This window comes from Protopterus annectens, chromosome 8.part0 (genome assembly GCF_019279795.1).
Source record: "Protopterus annectens isolate FY-2018-M chromosome 8.part0, PAN1.0, whole genome shotgun sequence".
NCBI classification, from domain to species: Eukaryota; Metazoa; Chordata; order Ceratodontiformes; family Protopteridae; genus Protopterus; species Protopterus annectens.
Genome location: NC_056741.1, coordinates 251,764,795 through 251,781,084, shown reverse-complemented (window position 1 = coordinate 251,781,084; position 16,290 = coordinate 251,764,795). Strand labels below are relative to the sequence as shown.

At 39.4% G+C, this 16,290-nt stretch overlaps 1 protein-coding gene across 1 annotated transcript in view; it reads left to right on the top strand.

Moving 5' to 3' along the window:
- The window catches only part of LOC122808732 (cocaine- and amphetamine-regulated transcript protein-like), a 73,227-nt gene extending 60,418 nt beyond the window's left edge, over positions 1 to 12,809 (top strand). Inside the window, exon 3 of the mRNA XM_044079729.1 lies at positions 11,612 to 12,809. Within this exon, the coding sequence (XP_043935664.1) occupies positions 11,612 to 11,719 (108 nt within the window). The 3' untranslated portion in view covers positions 11,720 to 12,809. The remainder of the gene's footprint in view (positions 1 to 11,611) is intronic.
- The last annotated feature ends 3,481 nt before the right edge of the window (positions 12,810 to 16,290 follow it).

The window sequence follows — 16,290 nt, the reverse complement described above, 5'->3', positions numbered from 1 at the left end:
TTTCTCATCACTGTAATGTAAATATAAAAGCCATATTGGTAGAGGGTCATGTGGGAGTAAATGACATGAGGCACTGCATCCAGAAGGACATTCATAGAAACATAATACAACTTATGCATATGTTATTCACTGGAAAGACACTTGTCTTTACTAGTATCTTACATTTACCAAAACTTATGGTGAGATACCGTGGCAAGATAATATGTTTTAACAACTGTCTGACTAGTTGGTGTTAGTCAGTGGGGATCTACTATATGATGGCTTGGTATGAGGAGGTCTAGATTATGTTGTCGAACTTTTAAAAGTCCAAACACCATATGGTCGACACCATATGTTCGAACTTTAAAAGTTCGAAAATGTAATTAAAAAAAAAACACAAAAAAACTTGCCTAAAGGTTGTAAGATGGGGGCAAGCCCCCTGCACCCCCCACACCAACCGCTACTTAAATATACCAACTCTGAGCTCGCACTACAGTGCAGGAAAGGGAAAGCTTCCCTTACGGAGATCTCCATTGAAATGTTAGAAGTTTTACAAGTTTGAACATATGGTTTCGACCATATGACATTCTAACTTGTAAAAGTTCGACAACGTGAATGGGACCCTGGTATAAGATGGTAGATATGACTTCCTGATTTTCCAGGGATGTTTCAGATCTCTCATACAAGGGCTTCTTCACACTGACCAAAGCCTTTACAGCCCTCATAGTGACAGTTTTAGGCAGAGTCTTTACTAGTCATTCCTCTACAGTAAATGCAAATCCATCTTCAGACATCAACATCATGGTGGCAATGAAAGACACCTGAACTTGAATCCCTCTTGCAACTCAAATATATTCACATTTGTGTAGTGACTACAACATAGCTTCAGTGCAGTGACAGTGGTCTGTATGTACTAAGGTTTATTGTCTATGACACCCTTAGTCTTATAGGTAACTAAGGGAAAATATATGTATTTGTCAGAAACACCATTACCTCACATCAAATTACCTGTGACTAACTTCGAGTCCCCAGAGAGCCCACTCACCATTAACAAGTCCAACTGTTACTTCATTGCTAGCTATAGATCCCCAAAATGTTTCCCCAGTGATCCTAGAGATTACCTTAACACCATTTAGGTGTTAAATATCAAACTAAATGCCTTCCTTTGAGGACTTCAATTACCCAAGCATCAACTGACACACTTACACCTTTAAAATTGGATAAACTCAAGATTTGCTTGACACTGGTATTCTCAATACTCAGGGGTGAATTGCAAAATTACCAACTATAGGCTTCAATACCCTTTACCTGGTCCGTATCAACCTTATTTGTACCTGTAACCCAGTCCATATCTCCTCATTCTTGGCTAAATCTGACCAGAACTCTGTCATCTTCACTCTCAGACCTAGTGATACTACACTACCAACAAATGAGACCATTTTAAGAGTCTTCACTAGGACAAACCTAGTTCAGCTTGTAGAAAACCTTTGCAAAATTCCCAACACTCCCCTGCAAATAGACCCAACCAAGAGGGCTGCCCATTCAATTGCAACTTTTACCAGGAATGAAACAGCCATTTTGTTCTAAATATAATGGTAAGTTCAGAACTACACTTATCTAGTGAAAGTCTTACATTAATAAACTATACAACAAAAGAAGGAAATAATGAAATGAAAAGCTATAAGAAATCCCCATTCCATTATTTCAGGACCACATTGAAACATGCTAGCAAAGAACTTAAGAGTAGTATTAGAAAATGTAAAGCAAAGTACAAACTTCAGGTTGCTACAGATTTCAAAGGAAACTACAATTGTTTCTTCAGTTATGTCAGGAAATTAAAGAATAATGTCCAACAATACACCAAGCTCATCTGTAATAATACTACATATTCCAGTTCCAAGGATATATCCAATATTTTAGCCATCAAATTTAGTACTAACTCCCACCTACCCATGCTGTTTCTCTCCTAATATCCCTGAAATTTAGTGTACCCTGAAATCACCTTGAAACAAGTCTTAGAGTCTATCAAAGGCTAAAGATAACACTTCCAATGGGACCAGACAGCATACCAGGCTGCATTCTCATCAGTGTGAAGTATTATCTAAGCCTCTACATAAATTGTTCAGTATCAGCATAGCTACTAGGTTTGTGCTTGATGCCTTCGAGAATAACCACACTGTGATTCTACTTCATAAAGGTAGCTCTCTACAAATCCAGGAAATTATAGGCCTTTTGGCTTCATTAGGTTTATATCTAAAGCCATGGAGTTTATAATGGCAGAACTCATTTCTGCAGACATAGGCAACTTAACTGATCGACTGAAGGGCCAGTCCTGTCTTATGAACCCAACTGTGGACAGAGGTCATTCTGTGCATGCTGCTTATCTTGATCAGTCAACTTCCAAGTCTACGTCTTGGCCTCTATTGACCTTAGACCATTCTCTGACCACTGCTTGCAGCTTATTGTGGTAACTGGTGGTTTATGCTGAGGGCTGACTGTTTCAATGGGAATGGCTTTGCAATCACTGATTCCACCCCAGTGACCTTTGCTGCTAGGAGAAAGTCTACCTGAGTTGCACGTTGGTCACTCTTGTATGTGATCATGTGACTGTCTCTCTTTCTGAATGATGTATTGGCTACTATCAAGCCATTTGCCAGACTGAAGACTAGAATGGCCTCTCCTTCATTATTCATTTTGACCCACCCCTGTGGACCCAGGCAGTCTTCATATCCTATGTTGTCTGTCCCAGTATGTGCATTCTAGTCACCCATTATCAACATTAATTTATGTTGTCCTGATTTATCTAGTAGGTCCTGCAACTGCTGTATGAATGCAACCTTTTGCTCACTATCACAGCCCTGCTGTGCAGCATAGGCTGAGAGTATGAATACTGCCCTAGCATTACACTGGAGTCTGATTGCCATGAGCCTTTCATTAATTCTGATGACATCCTTCACTGCTTCCTGAAGCCTCTCTCTCACCACAATTCTGACACCATTTCTAACCTGTTCTCTTCCTGAGTAGTAGACTCTGGATCCCAAACCAAGTAACTTTGCTGCACTGTCCTTCCCTCTTGTTTCTTGGATACATAAAATGTCTAGCCTCCTCTGTACCATCATCTCATTCACTTCCAATTCCAGCCTCCATCCTGTCAGTGAGCCTACAATGAGCAATTCTTAACTTATGTTTGGCAATTTGATTGGTTTAATGTCCAGCTTTCACTCAACAGAGCTATTCCAGGTAACCCAGGCTGGGCAACTGGACAATTGTCGACCAATAGCTTATTGACCCAGGGCTGCTGGGCTTTACTAATAGGACATATACACCCCTCCCACCTTTAGCATGGGTGCCTGGTATAGGTTGGAATAGGTTGGATCCTCAACCCACTTATCACCGGTAACTACCCATGCCCATTTGGTGATATTAATCAACATGACCGAATCACCTAGAGGCATTTTTGTTTCATATCCTGTATAATTTGACATGCCAAAATGGTGGTTTGTTTCTAGGACTATTCCTGGGCTTACGTGTGGTAGGTACAGCAGTATCTATGCAGCCATTGACATGGTTGTGAAGTTTCTGAGAGCAATTCAGCATAGGCCTCTGTGTTCTCTGGGTTTGGAGGGACACAAAATGTTGACAGTCCAGCCCTTAATAAAAGGTAATTTCCCTTATATCAGTTTCTAACTGTTATTGTTTTAATGTTATTAGAGAGTTGGTTTTGATTTTGAAGGAGACAGCTTTATGGTCAGATCTTAACAGGGAGGATAAGGCAGGTGCAGTGTTATCACATATTTGTAAGCATGTTGTCCAATATGTTTGAACCTCTAGGGGTTATATTCACTATTTGGTCAACATTTACAAAGTCTGGGAATATCTGTGCCTGTAGATTGAAAGCGGTGTAGGATTCCCAGTCTACAGAGGGGTTAATTAAAGTCTCCCATGAGTACGGTGTTAGGTTGTGTAATAAGGTTTTCCAGTAGGTCCAAGTATGCATTGCGAGTTTCTTGGGACATGGAGGGTGACCTATAGCTGGCTAGGATATGGGACAGGATTCTGAAGTGGTCATCTACACATGGAGGAACTCCAGTTCCTCATCCTGTTTAACAACCTTAGAGGTATGTTTGTTACTGATGTATATTGAGACACCTCCTCCTTTAGCCCTCTGCTGTGCAGCTACTGGTCTAAAAGTGTGGAAGGCACTGATCCTTGCAGCGCCAGAGTACACTCTGTGGCTTTAAATCGTGTATTGCTAACTGCACAGATGTCTATATTCTTGAGTGTGAGGAGGGCTTGAAGGGAGTGCATTTTTTTGTTTAGGCTCTTGACATTAAGCAGTAACTCATTGAGGTTCAGTTGAGTTGATTTTGAAATGTTTGTAGGTTTGTCAGTTTGGTATTGCCTAAAAAAGGCACTATGTATTCAAACGTCTAGAGGGGAGTGGTTTAGACTTGGCAAAGCAACGTGGTCTGTTAACCTTGTCCTCCCAAGGTGAAAAATATTGGATCCTCTTAGAATGAAACCAGAAAGGCAGCCAGTTGTTGAAATCAATCATTTTTTATTCATATTGTGGCTTCATCCTTGGTGAAGGTAATATGCTGCTCAGTGCTAGGCTTATACCAGCCTGAGATGGATAGTCTAAAAGCTCCATAATGTCTCTCTTCATATAGTCCAGGGAGTTACATCTCAGGTCATATATGCCTACATGGACTATGATGAATCATACTGGTATCTGTGCTGCAATGACTTGAGTGCATGCATGATTTGGCAGATTCTAGCTCCAGATAAGCAACTAACAGTTATCTTATACTTTTTAAGCCTGGTTAGAGGGGCATCGGTATATCTTACAAGGAAGTCCCTATGACAGTCATGAGAAGTGTGTTTGCTTGTTTTAGGGGCTCCACGTGGCATGTGTGATAAGTACTGTGATCTATAGTGTGTATGACTAGACAAGTAGGGCGTTCTAATCTCACTCCAATCCACTTGGTGTGTGTGTGTGTGTGTGTGTGTGTGTGTGTGTGTGTGTGTGTGTGTGTGTGTGTGTGTTTGTGTGTGTTCATGTATCTCCTGCAAAACTACTGAGAATGCCTCATTGGCTATCAAACTGCAATGGTATACGCTTTTTAGACTCAAGCCGTGGCATATGTTAAGTACAGTGGTTTATAGTGTGTAAAACTAGATAGGTAGGGGGTTCTAATCTCACTGCAACCCACCTGGTGTGTCTCTTTGTGTATGTGCATCTCTCTACAAAACAAAAAAAATATGATTACACTTATGGTATGTGTGGGGATAGGTGTTGTTTTTTCTCAGTGCCTTTGGGTTTCCTGAGGTGCAGCTTTGACAACAGGTAATCTAGGCAACCTTTGTTATTTAGGAAGATTGCTTTTAAGTGCCTCAGCATACAGTAGTCTATGTATGTGTTGTGTAGTATATGAGGTGGGTGTTGTGTGCATGGTTTTCACAACCTGATGTGCACTTGGATGCAAGAGTTTAGCCTCCAGTGGCATTGCGAAAATACACCTTTCACATACTGTGTCTGCATTTTTAAGGATTAGGTGGTTGTCAGTAAACATGAGATGATTGCTACATTGCCTGAAGATGCCAATGATCACCAAGTTGGCAGCAGAGAAATTAGGAAATTGCATATCCATATTGTCCAGTCTTTTGATTTGTGAGCTACAAGGCGGTGGTGTATTGGGGTTAAAAAGATATTAAGAGAGCTTCATTGGAGCAGATTGTGTTAAACAGTACTAAATACTACATAATTTAATGTTTACACAATACTGAATTCAACTAAATTTATAGGTACTGGCAGTTGACTTCCAGTTAGCTGCTCTAATCTTGTTAGCTCGCAGGGTATTTACTCTATATTGCTGCTTTACAGGATACTGTTTCATGAAGCATTCTTTCTTGGTGTTTGTTACTGTAGAGGGCACTGCCAATCAATGCAAAAGTGCTAAATTTCTAGCAGCACAGAAAAACAGAAAAGTAACTAATGAGCCCTCTTGCCAAAATAATGACTACACTTTGAGTTTATGCATACGTTGGTGAGTTTGTCAGCTATACCCAATTGGGGTATTGTATGAAACATCTTAGCTATGTCCAGGTAGGCAGTATGTGCCACTTTCCCCTCATCCATTGCCTTGGTGACCTTCTCAAAGAAGTGCACCAGGTTTACTAAGCATAGCCTTCCTTAACAAAGCCAAACTGGGTGGAGTCTAGTGTCTAAAGGTTGTCTATGCTTTTGCTGATCGTGACCATGATAATTCAGTCATGGCTTTGTGCATTAGACTAGTCAGACTATTAGGTCTGTAGTTTCTGCTGTTAGTTGATGGTCCACCCTTATGAAGTGGTATAACTATTGCAGTCTTCCATTCTCACGTTACAAAGCCTACTTTGAGACTATAGTTGAAACGTGACTCAAGTGGTCCTGATAGGTCATGTTTCAAGCTATTTAGGATGCATCCCAGGATATTGTCAGGGCCCAGTGAGGCTGTGGTTTTGGCCTTAGGTAGCACCACCAGGATCTTCTCCCTAATAGTTGGGAGGTTATGCTAGTAGATATTTCATGGGGAGAGGTGGGGGGGGGGTGAAGTTTGAGCCAAATTTGTCAGCCAGCAAATTCACTATGTTGCTCTGCACAGTGAAGGTGGCACCACTGACCACCAGTTCAGCACACTGATGTGTGCTGCCTTTGAGGTTTAGACATAGCCGTAGAAGGCCTTGTGGTTGCCTTTAGCCTATAAGGCTATGTTAACCTCATAACTGACCTTATTGGACTTAATTAGTCCTCCTAGTTTCTTGTTTAGTTTAATTAGAGAGAGCTCCTAATCTTATGGGAGTTGCTCTTCTGATTTTAGTCATGACTTTTTCCCTTTTGTTATTACCCTATAAAGGTTAAGATTCCACAATTATGGTTTGTTTTTAGAGTTTGTTTTTGGGTTTACTTCTAATAGATACAGCAGCCTCTATACACCCATTTAAATGGTTGTACACAGTCTCTGTGAACACATTTGCATAGGTTGCTGTGAATTCAGGGTTTGGAGGGGATTGATTTTGACAAACTATCGCTTAATAGAAAGTAGTTTGCGTTGGAATAGTTCCTAACTGTTAAAGGGTTTGGTGGGATTACTGAGTTAATGTTTATTCTGAAGTAGTCTGACCTCACCAGTGAGGACATGATAATGGGGCTAGATGCAGTATACTGCCATATTGGTGAGTACCAGGTCCAGTATATTTAAATCTCTGATTGATGTGTGCACTGTCTGCTCAAGGGTATTTGTGTTAATAAAGTCCAGGTATCATTATGCAAGTATGAGGCATTGTATGTTTCCAAGACTTCATTGGGGTAGTTAAAGTCTCCTGTGAATATGGTATTTGGTTTAATGGTGATTGTATCCTGTAGGCCTAGATATGAGGTATGGGATGTTAGAGAGATAGAGGGTGACCTACAGCTTGCTAGGATATGGTATGAGACTTTGTCTATGGTGATTTGCACTTAGATAAGTTCCAGGGCCTTGTCATGTTTAACCAACACAAAGTTATGCTTGTTGTTAATACAGGCTGAGACCCCTCCACCTTTTGTCCCTGTCTAACAGCTGATGTTCTAAATGTGTGGAAGGCACCGAAGCCCTGCACAGACAGAGTACTTTTTGAGGATTTGGCATTCACTGTACTCCCATATATTTGGACTTTTTTGTAATTCTGAGGCACTCTCTTATGAATCTTAGGATTACAATAGGAAGCCCCTGTATGCTTTTAATATACTTATGAACCTGCATGAATGCATAGCTGCACATTGTAATATATCTGCACCCACACATTCTGGCTTGAATTTCCAAGATCCCTTAGTTTTAGTTTATTGTTCAGCCTACTTTTCCTTCATATTAAAATATCTCAAACATGTTTGCATTGTATGTCTTATGCGGGCCTGTTTATATAAATTTTTGTTTCATGATTCAGCTTATTGCATTGTAGAATTAAGGGATACACTCACTAGACCAGACAATGTACCTGGCAAGCTATGCTAAGAGCATGATCTAGCTTTAAGTAAATGTTTTTAGAGAGTGATAAGTACTATATACATAAAGATAAAGTTATATAACAACTGACTGCTGTATGTTTGGGGCATTAGCTGCCAGGTACATGTTTATTAAAGCTGCATGAACTGCTTTGAATTGCTTTAAACAGTTCAGTTCAAGGCACAGATACCTATTTGAAGTTATTTAAAGTTCTTCAAGGTTTACCAGATCAAGCTATTGATACCAGTGGCATAATTAACAGTGCATCAATGCATTATGACTGCAGTGGTGGGGAGATGAAGCTCAGAAAAACATAGTGTTTAAGGGTGCAATGCAAATTTGTGTGCAGAAATACACAAGTATATTATAGAATTATTATATTTTATGTCATAACAGAAGAATTGTAAGTTACTGTCCTTACTTAGAATTCATTTTATAAATGTGCAGTCATTTATATGCACTCTACTCCTTGATGTGGTTAGAATAATAAAAGTTGTATTACATAGAGTATATCAGGTGCAGGTTGTGATGTAATTGCTCCCTCTAGAACACAGATTTCTGAAAAGAGATGACAAATTTAATGGGGGGTGGCATTGTCAGCTTGCCACCACTGGATGATGTGGCTGAGCTTGTTGATGGTCTCTTTTGTTGTAAGCTTATTAAGAACCTATAAATCCATGAAATTATGAAATCATAACAAGATTTTTTATTTAAGATGGATAATTTCCCTTACATTCTTTTAGGTGTCTACATAATAAACCTTACAGCAAACAGAGCAGCAGTCTAAAACAATGGATTTCAACACTGAAAGGAATGAACAAAAATGTAATCGCATCCCATGCATTTGATTCCACCCATCAGGGTGTAACACAGAATAAAAAAAATGTCAGCATACGTTTATGATTGCGGTTGCTATGTTTTTCAGTAGTGAACTGCAAAGTAAATGAGTGATGGAAAAGGAATTTCTGAAGTTGATTTACAGAAGTGGAAACAAGACTGTAGAAAAGAACAGAAAATGAAAGCCTGAAAGAGCACCTCATCAATCAGCATGACAGCTTTGTTGTTGTGCACTAACCCAATGCCACTAACATAAAGCAATAAAGCTTAGAAAATGGGCAACCTGTACATCAATACACTGATTGGAGAACAAACGTTCTCCAGCAGGATATTAATGTACAAGTAATGCCCGGTTAAAAATGAGTCCGCCACTTCACGGCAGCATATTAAGCTGCCGTGGAGCTCGGACTAGAAAAATATAATGGCCATTATTTTACACTCGTTAAGCAGTGGTTTTGCTGTTTGGTGAGTGTAAAATGTAAAAAAAAAAGAGAGAGAGAGAGAGAGAGAGAGAGAGAGACTGTGTGTGTGTGTGTGTGTGTGTGTGTGTGTGTGTGTGTGTGTGTGTGTGTGTGTGTGTATGAGAGGTCGAGAGAGTTGGAGAGAAAGTGAAAGCAATTGTGTGTTACTGAATGTGTGTATGAATGCAGAGGAGACTGTGTGTATGTGTGAGAGACCAAAAGAGAGTAAGAGCGATATTGTGTGTGTCAATGCATGTATGAAAGCAGAGGAGACTGTGTGTGTGAGAGATTTAGAAAGAGTGAGACCGATCTTGTGTGAGTGAATGTGTGCACAAATGCAGGGGAGACTGTGTGCATGTGTGTGTGAAAGCAAAAGAGGCTGTGTATGTGTGCATGAGAGCAAGAGAGAGAATGGGCCCTATCTAAAATTGTTGTGTTTTACTTATTTATTTTTAAGCACTGTGTTATTTATTTTATGTATTTTGGATGTAAAATGCTTCCTCCAACACCATTATTATATACTACAGCAAGTTTAAAACATTAAGAGGAGGAACTATTTTACATTAAAAATATGTAAAAAAAATAATATAGTACTTAAAAAAAATAAACAAGCAAGTAAAACACAACAATTTTACAGCAAGGTCATAACACCCCAGGGCGGGTGTTAATTACACATTAACACACCCCCTGTCAGGCATTATTGCTTGCTTGTATACTCATGCTGTGCAATTGCTGTACAGTTAAAACTATACTGCTGCCAGTGGCAGAAATTTTCAGTATCTTGGTGGAAAATCCTACTTAGATTTTGTCTGATTTGAGTAAATCATATTCTTAGAACCAATCTGTTTTACTTTCCCGTGCAAGCCAACACCAACAATTATTTTGTAAATTATTACTCCCACACAAAAGAACAGTAATTCTTCTGAAAGTTACAATTGCACACAGTTTACTTCTATACAGAAGTGGCAGCAATTTCCTATCCACACTTAAGGCTTTAGTTTACCTGTCAATGATTATAACCTGTCTTTACTTTAACTTAAAAGCCTAATACTGTTATAATCAGAAAAGGGCTTGGATTATAATGCGTATGAGAAATGGTTTAGACTTACAGATGTTTGAATAAAAGTCGAGGCTTACATCAAAGTTATCTCTAATGCTAACATAACCCAAACCATTGTGGTGTTTTGCTAAGTAATAGTGAGTCTGAGAGCTGTGTCCTGTGTATGGGCGTATGAAGGCTGTTTGAGAAAAGAGTCCTGTTAACTATAACTGTTCATTCAAGGTACTCAGGTACACACACACACACACACACACACACACACACACACACACACACACACACCTGAATGAATGAATAAATCCATTTGATATGGGGGCTCAGTTCTTGGAGATCAAAAAGGGATACAAGAAATTAAAATCACCAGCCTGTAGAGAATGTCTCACTGACAAGGAGAGGATTCAAAGATGACATGTTGGGGAAAAATGTATAATTTGTGTAACCTTTAGGGGATAATCTGTAGCTTTCTCAGTTCTAAATGAAAGGAGGCCAATAAATTAGAGCTTGTTTTTGTCCTGATTGTAATACCAGCACTGGAGTCCGGCAATGATCCTGCATTACTGGTGGATGAATGGATAGAGAGAGATCATGGTTCGTGACATCTCCCATCACCTGGGAGGTGGGCTGGGGAATCAGTCATTCTGTCAGAATGTTCTAATGGCAATTAGGAACAGAAGGATGCACTGCACTGCTTCAACAGAGAAAAAAGACTTTCAGGACATCTTGCATCACACATATAAATATACTGGCATGAAAGACTAAGAAAAGACAGGATGAGGGCCCCTTTATGGTTGCGTCAGATTCAAAGGCTTATGAGCCAAGTTGGAGACTCCCGCAGCCAGCAGAGGGGACATAGTCAGGAACGGTAATGCTACATTTACAAAGAAGGGAAAGTTCTGTCTCAAAATGAGGCACACCGAGGATTCACTCAATTGACATGGTTCTAATCGGGAAGCAGAAATTGTATTTTAGGGTTAGAAAGACATCAGTAGCTGGAGTTAGTACTGGAGTCCAACATTTTCTGAAAAGGGGCTTGCTGTGAGATATCTACATTTTATTCAATGCAAAAACAAAAAACAAACAGAATAGTGGTAATTGTTATTCTCAAAGATAAGTGCAGCAAGATATTTGGACTTTCCTTAGAGGAATTATCTTCCTTTTGTGTTTTTTATATTAATAGATGTCTGATGAGAAAATACCTGTTCACTTTCTAAATTAGGAATATGTTTTAATGTCAAATTGTTTTTCTCCTTTAGTGTAATGTTGGTGAACGCTGTGCTGCAAAATACGGCCCACGTATTGGGAAGCTATGTGACTGCCTCCGTGGTGCATCTTGCAACACCTTTCTATTGCGATGCTACTAACTCATCTGACTTAAGCCTTCATGCAACAGGAACCATGAACCCCCTTGTTAAATTGTCATGTATAAATCACTGACCATCCTATGAAACTTGCTGTCAGTAAATCTGAGGTCAAAGCTTGAACATCACTTTGGTGATAGAGGGAACATATCTTTCTCATTACCATGTGAAGTGACTTAAAAATAATGCCTTTTAATTGAATGAATCATGTTGTTTTCAAAAATGGACAGTGTTCACTGGTAACAGCCTTCCCATATCACGTAGATTAGAATACCATCAGAATAGCTCATAAAAGATGCATTCTTGTTTTCATATATGTTAATATGCTGCCTATATTTTTCTACAGATTTTGGTAGATAAAACAGTGGATGACGTTTCCCAAATTTACATCTCAAACTAATTCATTTTTTTTAATTTATTGCTGAAAATGATTTTTTTTATTATTTGATTATCCGCAGAGACCAGATGAAGGGTGCATAACTCTCAGGCAATGAACATTTTAAATGACATTTGAATTTTCTTTCTCTTTTTCTAAAAGTAGTCAACATTTCTAACGGGAAAAGGGGAACACAAATATAAGTTTTGCACTGACTGCATTATTATTTGGAGATATAGCTTATGTCTACAATAAGGCATAACAAGGGGGTGTGATTGTTGGATAATGTTACTTTGGAAGTAAATCCTGTGCAGTTCTAATAACATTACACAACATAAATATGGTAATAACCCATGCCTCAAGTGTATTCCTCTGATATAAATTAAGGTGTGATCTTTACACTGAAGTGATTAGACTAGATATAACTTCAACATAAGGCTGGATTCCACAGTACGATATTTAACAAATGAATTTATGTAGGACAGACTTAATTTGGTAGGGCTTATTGAAGGGATGCTTCTATGTTTGCTAATTAAAGGGATGATCCTATGTTTGTTTACTAAAGGGATGGTCCTGTGTTTAAGATGTATGTGACATACCACCGTCAGTAACTCCATTGTCTGTTTCAGATCCTGCTGCTATTTATTCCATTCAATATTTTCCATTAACCATGTTGTGGCATTCAATGGTATTTTAATAAAAATTTCATGAAAACTATTCCAGCCTTGTGTATTTATGTGCTTAGTTAGTAAAACAAATCAACATGTTGTTGTGATCATAATCAGCACTTAACCCAATGCTTGTAGCTGTTATTAGTTTTATTATTAATGGCATATATAAAAAAACTGCTAAAGCTCAGATGAGTATCTTTATTATGACACCATTTCTGATTAATATCTATATATGATTATATTTTATTTATTTATTTATTTAACATTTGTTTACCAGGAAAGTCCGACTGAATACAAGTCCTTTTTCAGTGAAGGCCCAGGGAGAAATGCTCCACATATTACAAAGACAAGATTTGACATAGTACAACTTTGTAGTTACAGAAGAGTGACATTTATATTTTCATATACAAGAACTCATTTATGATACAAAAATTAAGTGATAACACAAGATAAAGAAAAATAGATAAGTTTACACTGATTATAGGGAGACACCATTAAGCAGTCTGGTTATAGAAAATCTATTCAGAGATATCATTAAACATTAAACAAAGGATTACGTGTGGAATGAAGATTAGGATATGAAGTATGATGAGAGAGACTAAGATGAAAAAAAAATCAGGTTAACTACCTGACAGTATTGGAGGGAAGGTTATTATGAGTGAGCAGACGTAAAATGGAAGTAATCTATCCTGGTGACTTACAATTGCAGGTCCAATTTAATTGGAAGTGGGTTTTTAGGCATTTTTTGAACTGGGTCAAGGTAGTGATGGCTATTATATTTGTGGGCAGAGTGTTCCATGTTTTGGCTATATAGTTTGAATAGAGTTGTTAGCTATAGTGACTTGTAGAAGAGGTTTGTTATTGGAACGTAGGACCCTAGTACTGGAGTAAGGTTGCATTAGGTTTTGTAATGATGGGATTTTCTTGATGTAATAAAGTATTTTTGGGTTAGTATAAGCTGGTTATAAAGTAGAAGTTGAGGAAGTTCTAGCCAGTTGAGTTTTTTTAGGGTTGAGCAGTGGTGATTAAGATGTGAGCTATTAGAGGTGAACTTTGCTATTTTGTTTTAGCAAACTTCAGGCTTAGATATGTTTGCTTTTTGAGGTTGATGAGGGTAGGAGAGGCATATAGGAGTGTGGACAGGAGGTGTGTTTGTGCTATTTTGACTTTAATGCTGTTTGTGAGGAATTGTTTGTTTCTGTATAACCCCCTAATTTTTTGTGAACTTTCTCAACAGTGAGTGAAATGTGAGTGTCAAACCTCATGTTGTGGTCTCTCTCAACTCCAAGACATTTGGTGTGAGTGACAGGAAGGATAGTAGTGTTATGGTTAGATGTGATAGTAAATGTGGGTGTATGAGTGATATGGTTGGTTGGAAGGAAGATAAGAAGTTTTGTTTTGTTATGGTTTAGTATTATAGGTTCATAGGTAGGTACTAGGCTATCGGCCCTAGGGCCCATACAAGCCTAGCCAAAAAATGTACCCTGACTTTCGCCACCCAAGAAATTTATTTTCCTGTGCCCCTATCAAGCAGAGCCACAGAAGTGATCCCCGGTGTGAATTTCCCATTTCCCATCCAATCATCAAGATTTTTCTTGAAGAGTGCTAATGAGGAGCTCTGTTTGACATAGATAGGTAGTCTGTTCCAGAGTATGGGAAGTCTCTGGGACAGGAATCTATCCCTCCAGCATGTTCTGTTTATTGTGGTGACAAGGTTTAGGTCCCTAGAGTGTGTAGCTCGGAGGGATTGGGATTTCTTTTAGTGGAGCATGTCCAACAGCTCTGGGTTTGACATAGCTTTGCATGTTAGGCAGAGATTGCCCCTGAGTAGGCGATATGCAATGGAGTAAAGCTGTAGTTTTTTGAGACGGTCTGCATAGGGTATCTGTTTGAGGCCAGTAATCCTCTTTGTGAGGTATTACTGTGGTCTTTCCAGTTGTTGCAGATGTCTTGTGAGGTACATACCAAAAGGGGCATTTTACTCTATAATGGGTCTAATGAGTGATGAGTAGAGGGGAACAATGACCTTTTTTTTCTGGATGAGAATCCTTTTGTGATGAGATGAGCCACGTAGAAGGATTTCCTGACAACTGTGGTGATGTGATTATCAAAGGAGAGACTACTGTCCACCTGTGTCCCAAGGTCTCATCACATTTTCGGCATTAAGTAGACTACCAGCTATGTGGTTGTTCATGGGTACAGAGTTTTTACCAAAGGGGATGACAATACACTTTTTGGCATTGAGCTTCAGGCCATGGCTTTGACACCAGGTGTCTGTCTCAGTGAGGCCCTTTTGTAGTTTGTCCACATCGTTAGGAGTTTCGATTATGGCTCCTAGTTAGCAGTCATCTGCAAACTTTGTTAGCCACAGACCTTCTGTGTTGGCCTGCACTTCAGAGAAGTAGATACCAAACAGGAGAGGACCCAGGACTGAACCCTGTGGTGCTCCACTTGTCACTGGTCTGATGTCGAATTTGGAATCCGCTACTTTCACAGTGTGGGTTCTGTCCGTGAGCCAGTTGGCAACCCATCTTGTGGCATAGGGATTTATACCTAGTTTAGTGAGCTTATCTATAATTCCAGAGTGGGGAATGGTGTTGAAAGCCTTGGCGAGATCTAGATAAGCTGTGTGAACCATTTTACCCTCATCTATGGCTTTGGTGACTGCTTCAAAGATTTCAATCAGGTTTAGGAGACAGGATCTTCCTTTTACAAATCCAAACTGGGTAGGGTCCAGAGTTTGGAGATTACCAATGTCTTTGTTTATGAGTTCCATGATGATACGTTCCATGGCCTTGCAGACCAGGCTCATCAGGCTAATGGGGCAGTAGTTCCCGGGGTCTGTCATGGCTCCCCCTTTGTGGAGTGGGATAACCATTGCGTTGCGCCATTCAGTGGGTACAAAGCCTGAGGTGAGGCAATGACTGAACATGGTACTTAGGTAGGGTGCCATTTCATTCTGTAGTTCATGTAGAACGCAGCCTGGGATATTGTCAGGTCCCATGGGTGCTGTGTTCTTGGCTTTGGAGAGTGTGTTTTTTACCTGTGCAGCCGTGATTATAGGAACATTTCATTCTTCCGGTATAGAGATGGGCCCTCTAGGGGGTGAGAGGGGGGGTAAAGTTAGCACTGAACCTATCTGCTAGGATGTTGGCAATATCAGTTGGTTCTGTATATTTAGTGCCATTGTGCTGTAACTCAGAGCAGATCTGAGTGTTCCCATTTAGATTCTTGACATAGCTATAGAAGGCTTTGTGGTTGTCTTTAGAGTCAGTGGCAATTTTGTTTTCGTAACTTGCTTTGGAGGATTTTATGAGGGATCTCAGCTTCTTACTGAGGTTGACCAGGGAGTTCCTCCAGTCATGGGATTTTACTCTTTTTTGCAACAGTTTCTTTCTTCTGTTGTAGAGTTTGTTTATGGCAGAGGACCACCAGGTTGGCTTCCTTTTTTTGGCAGATAACATCTTGGTTCTATTAGGGATAGCATGATCCATGCTGTCATGTAAGTGCTTATAAAGTGCATTTGT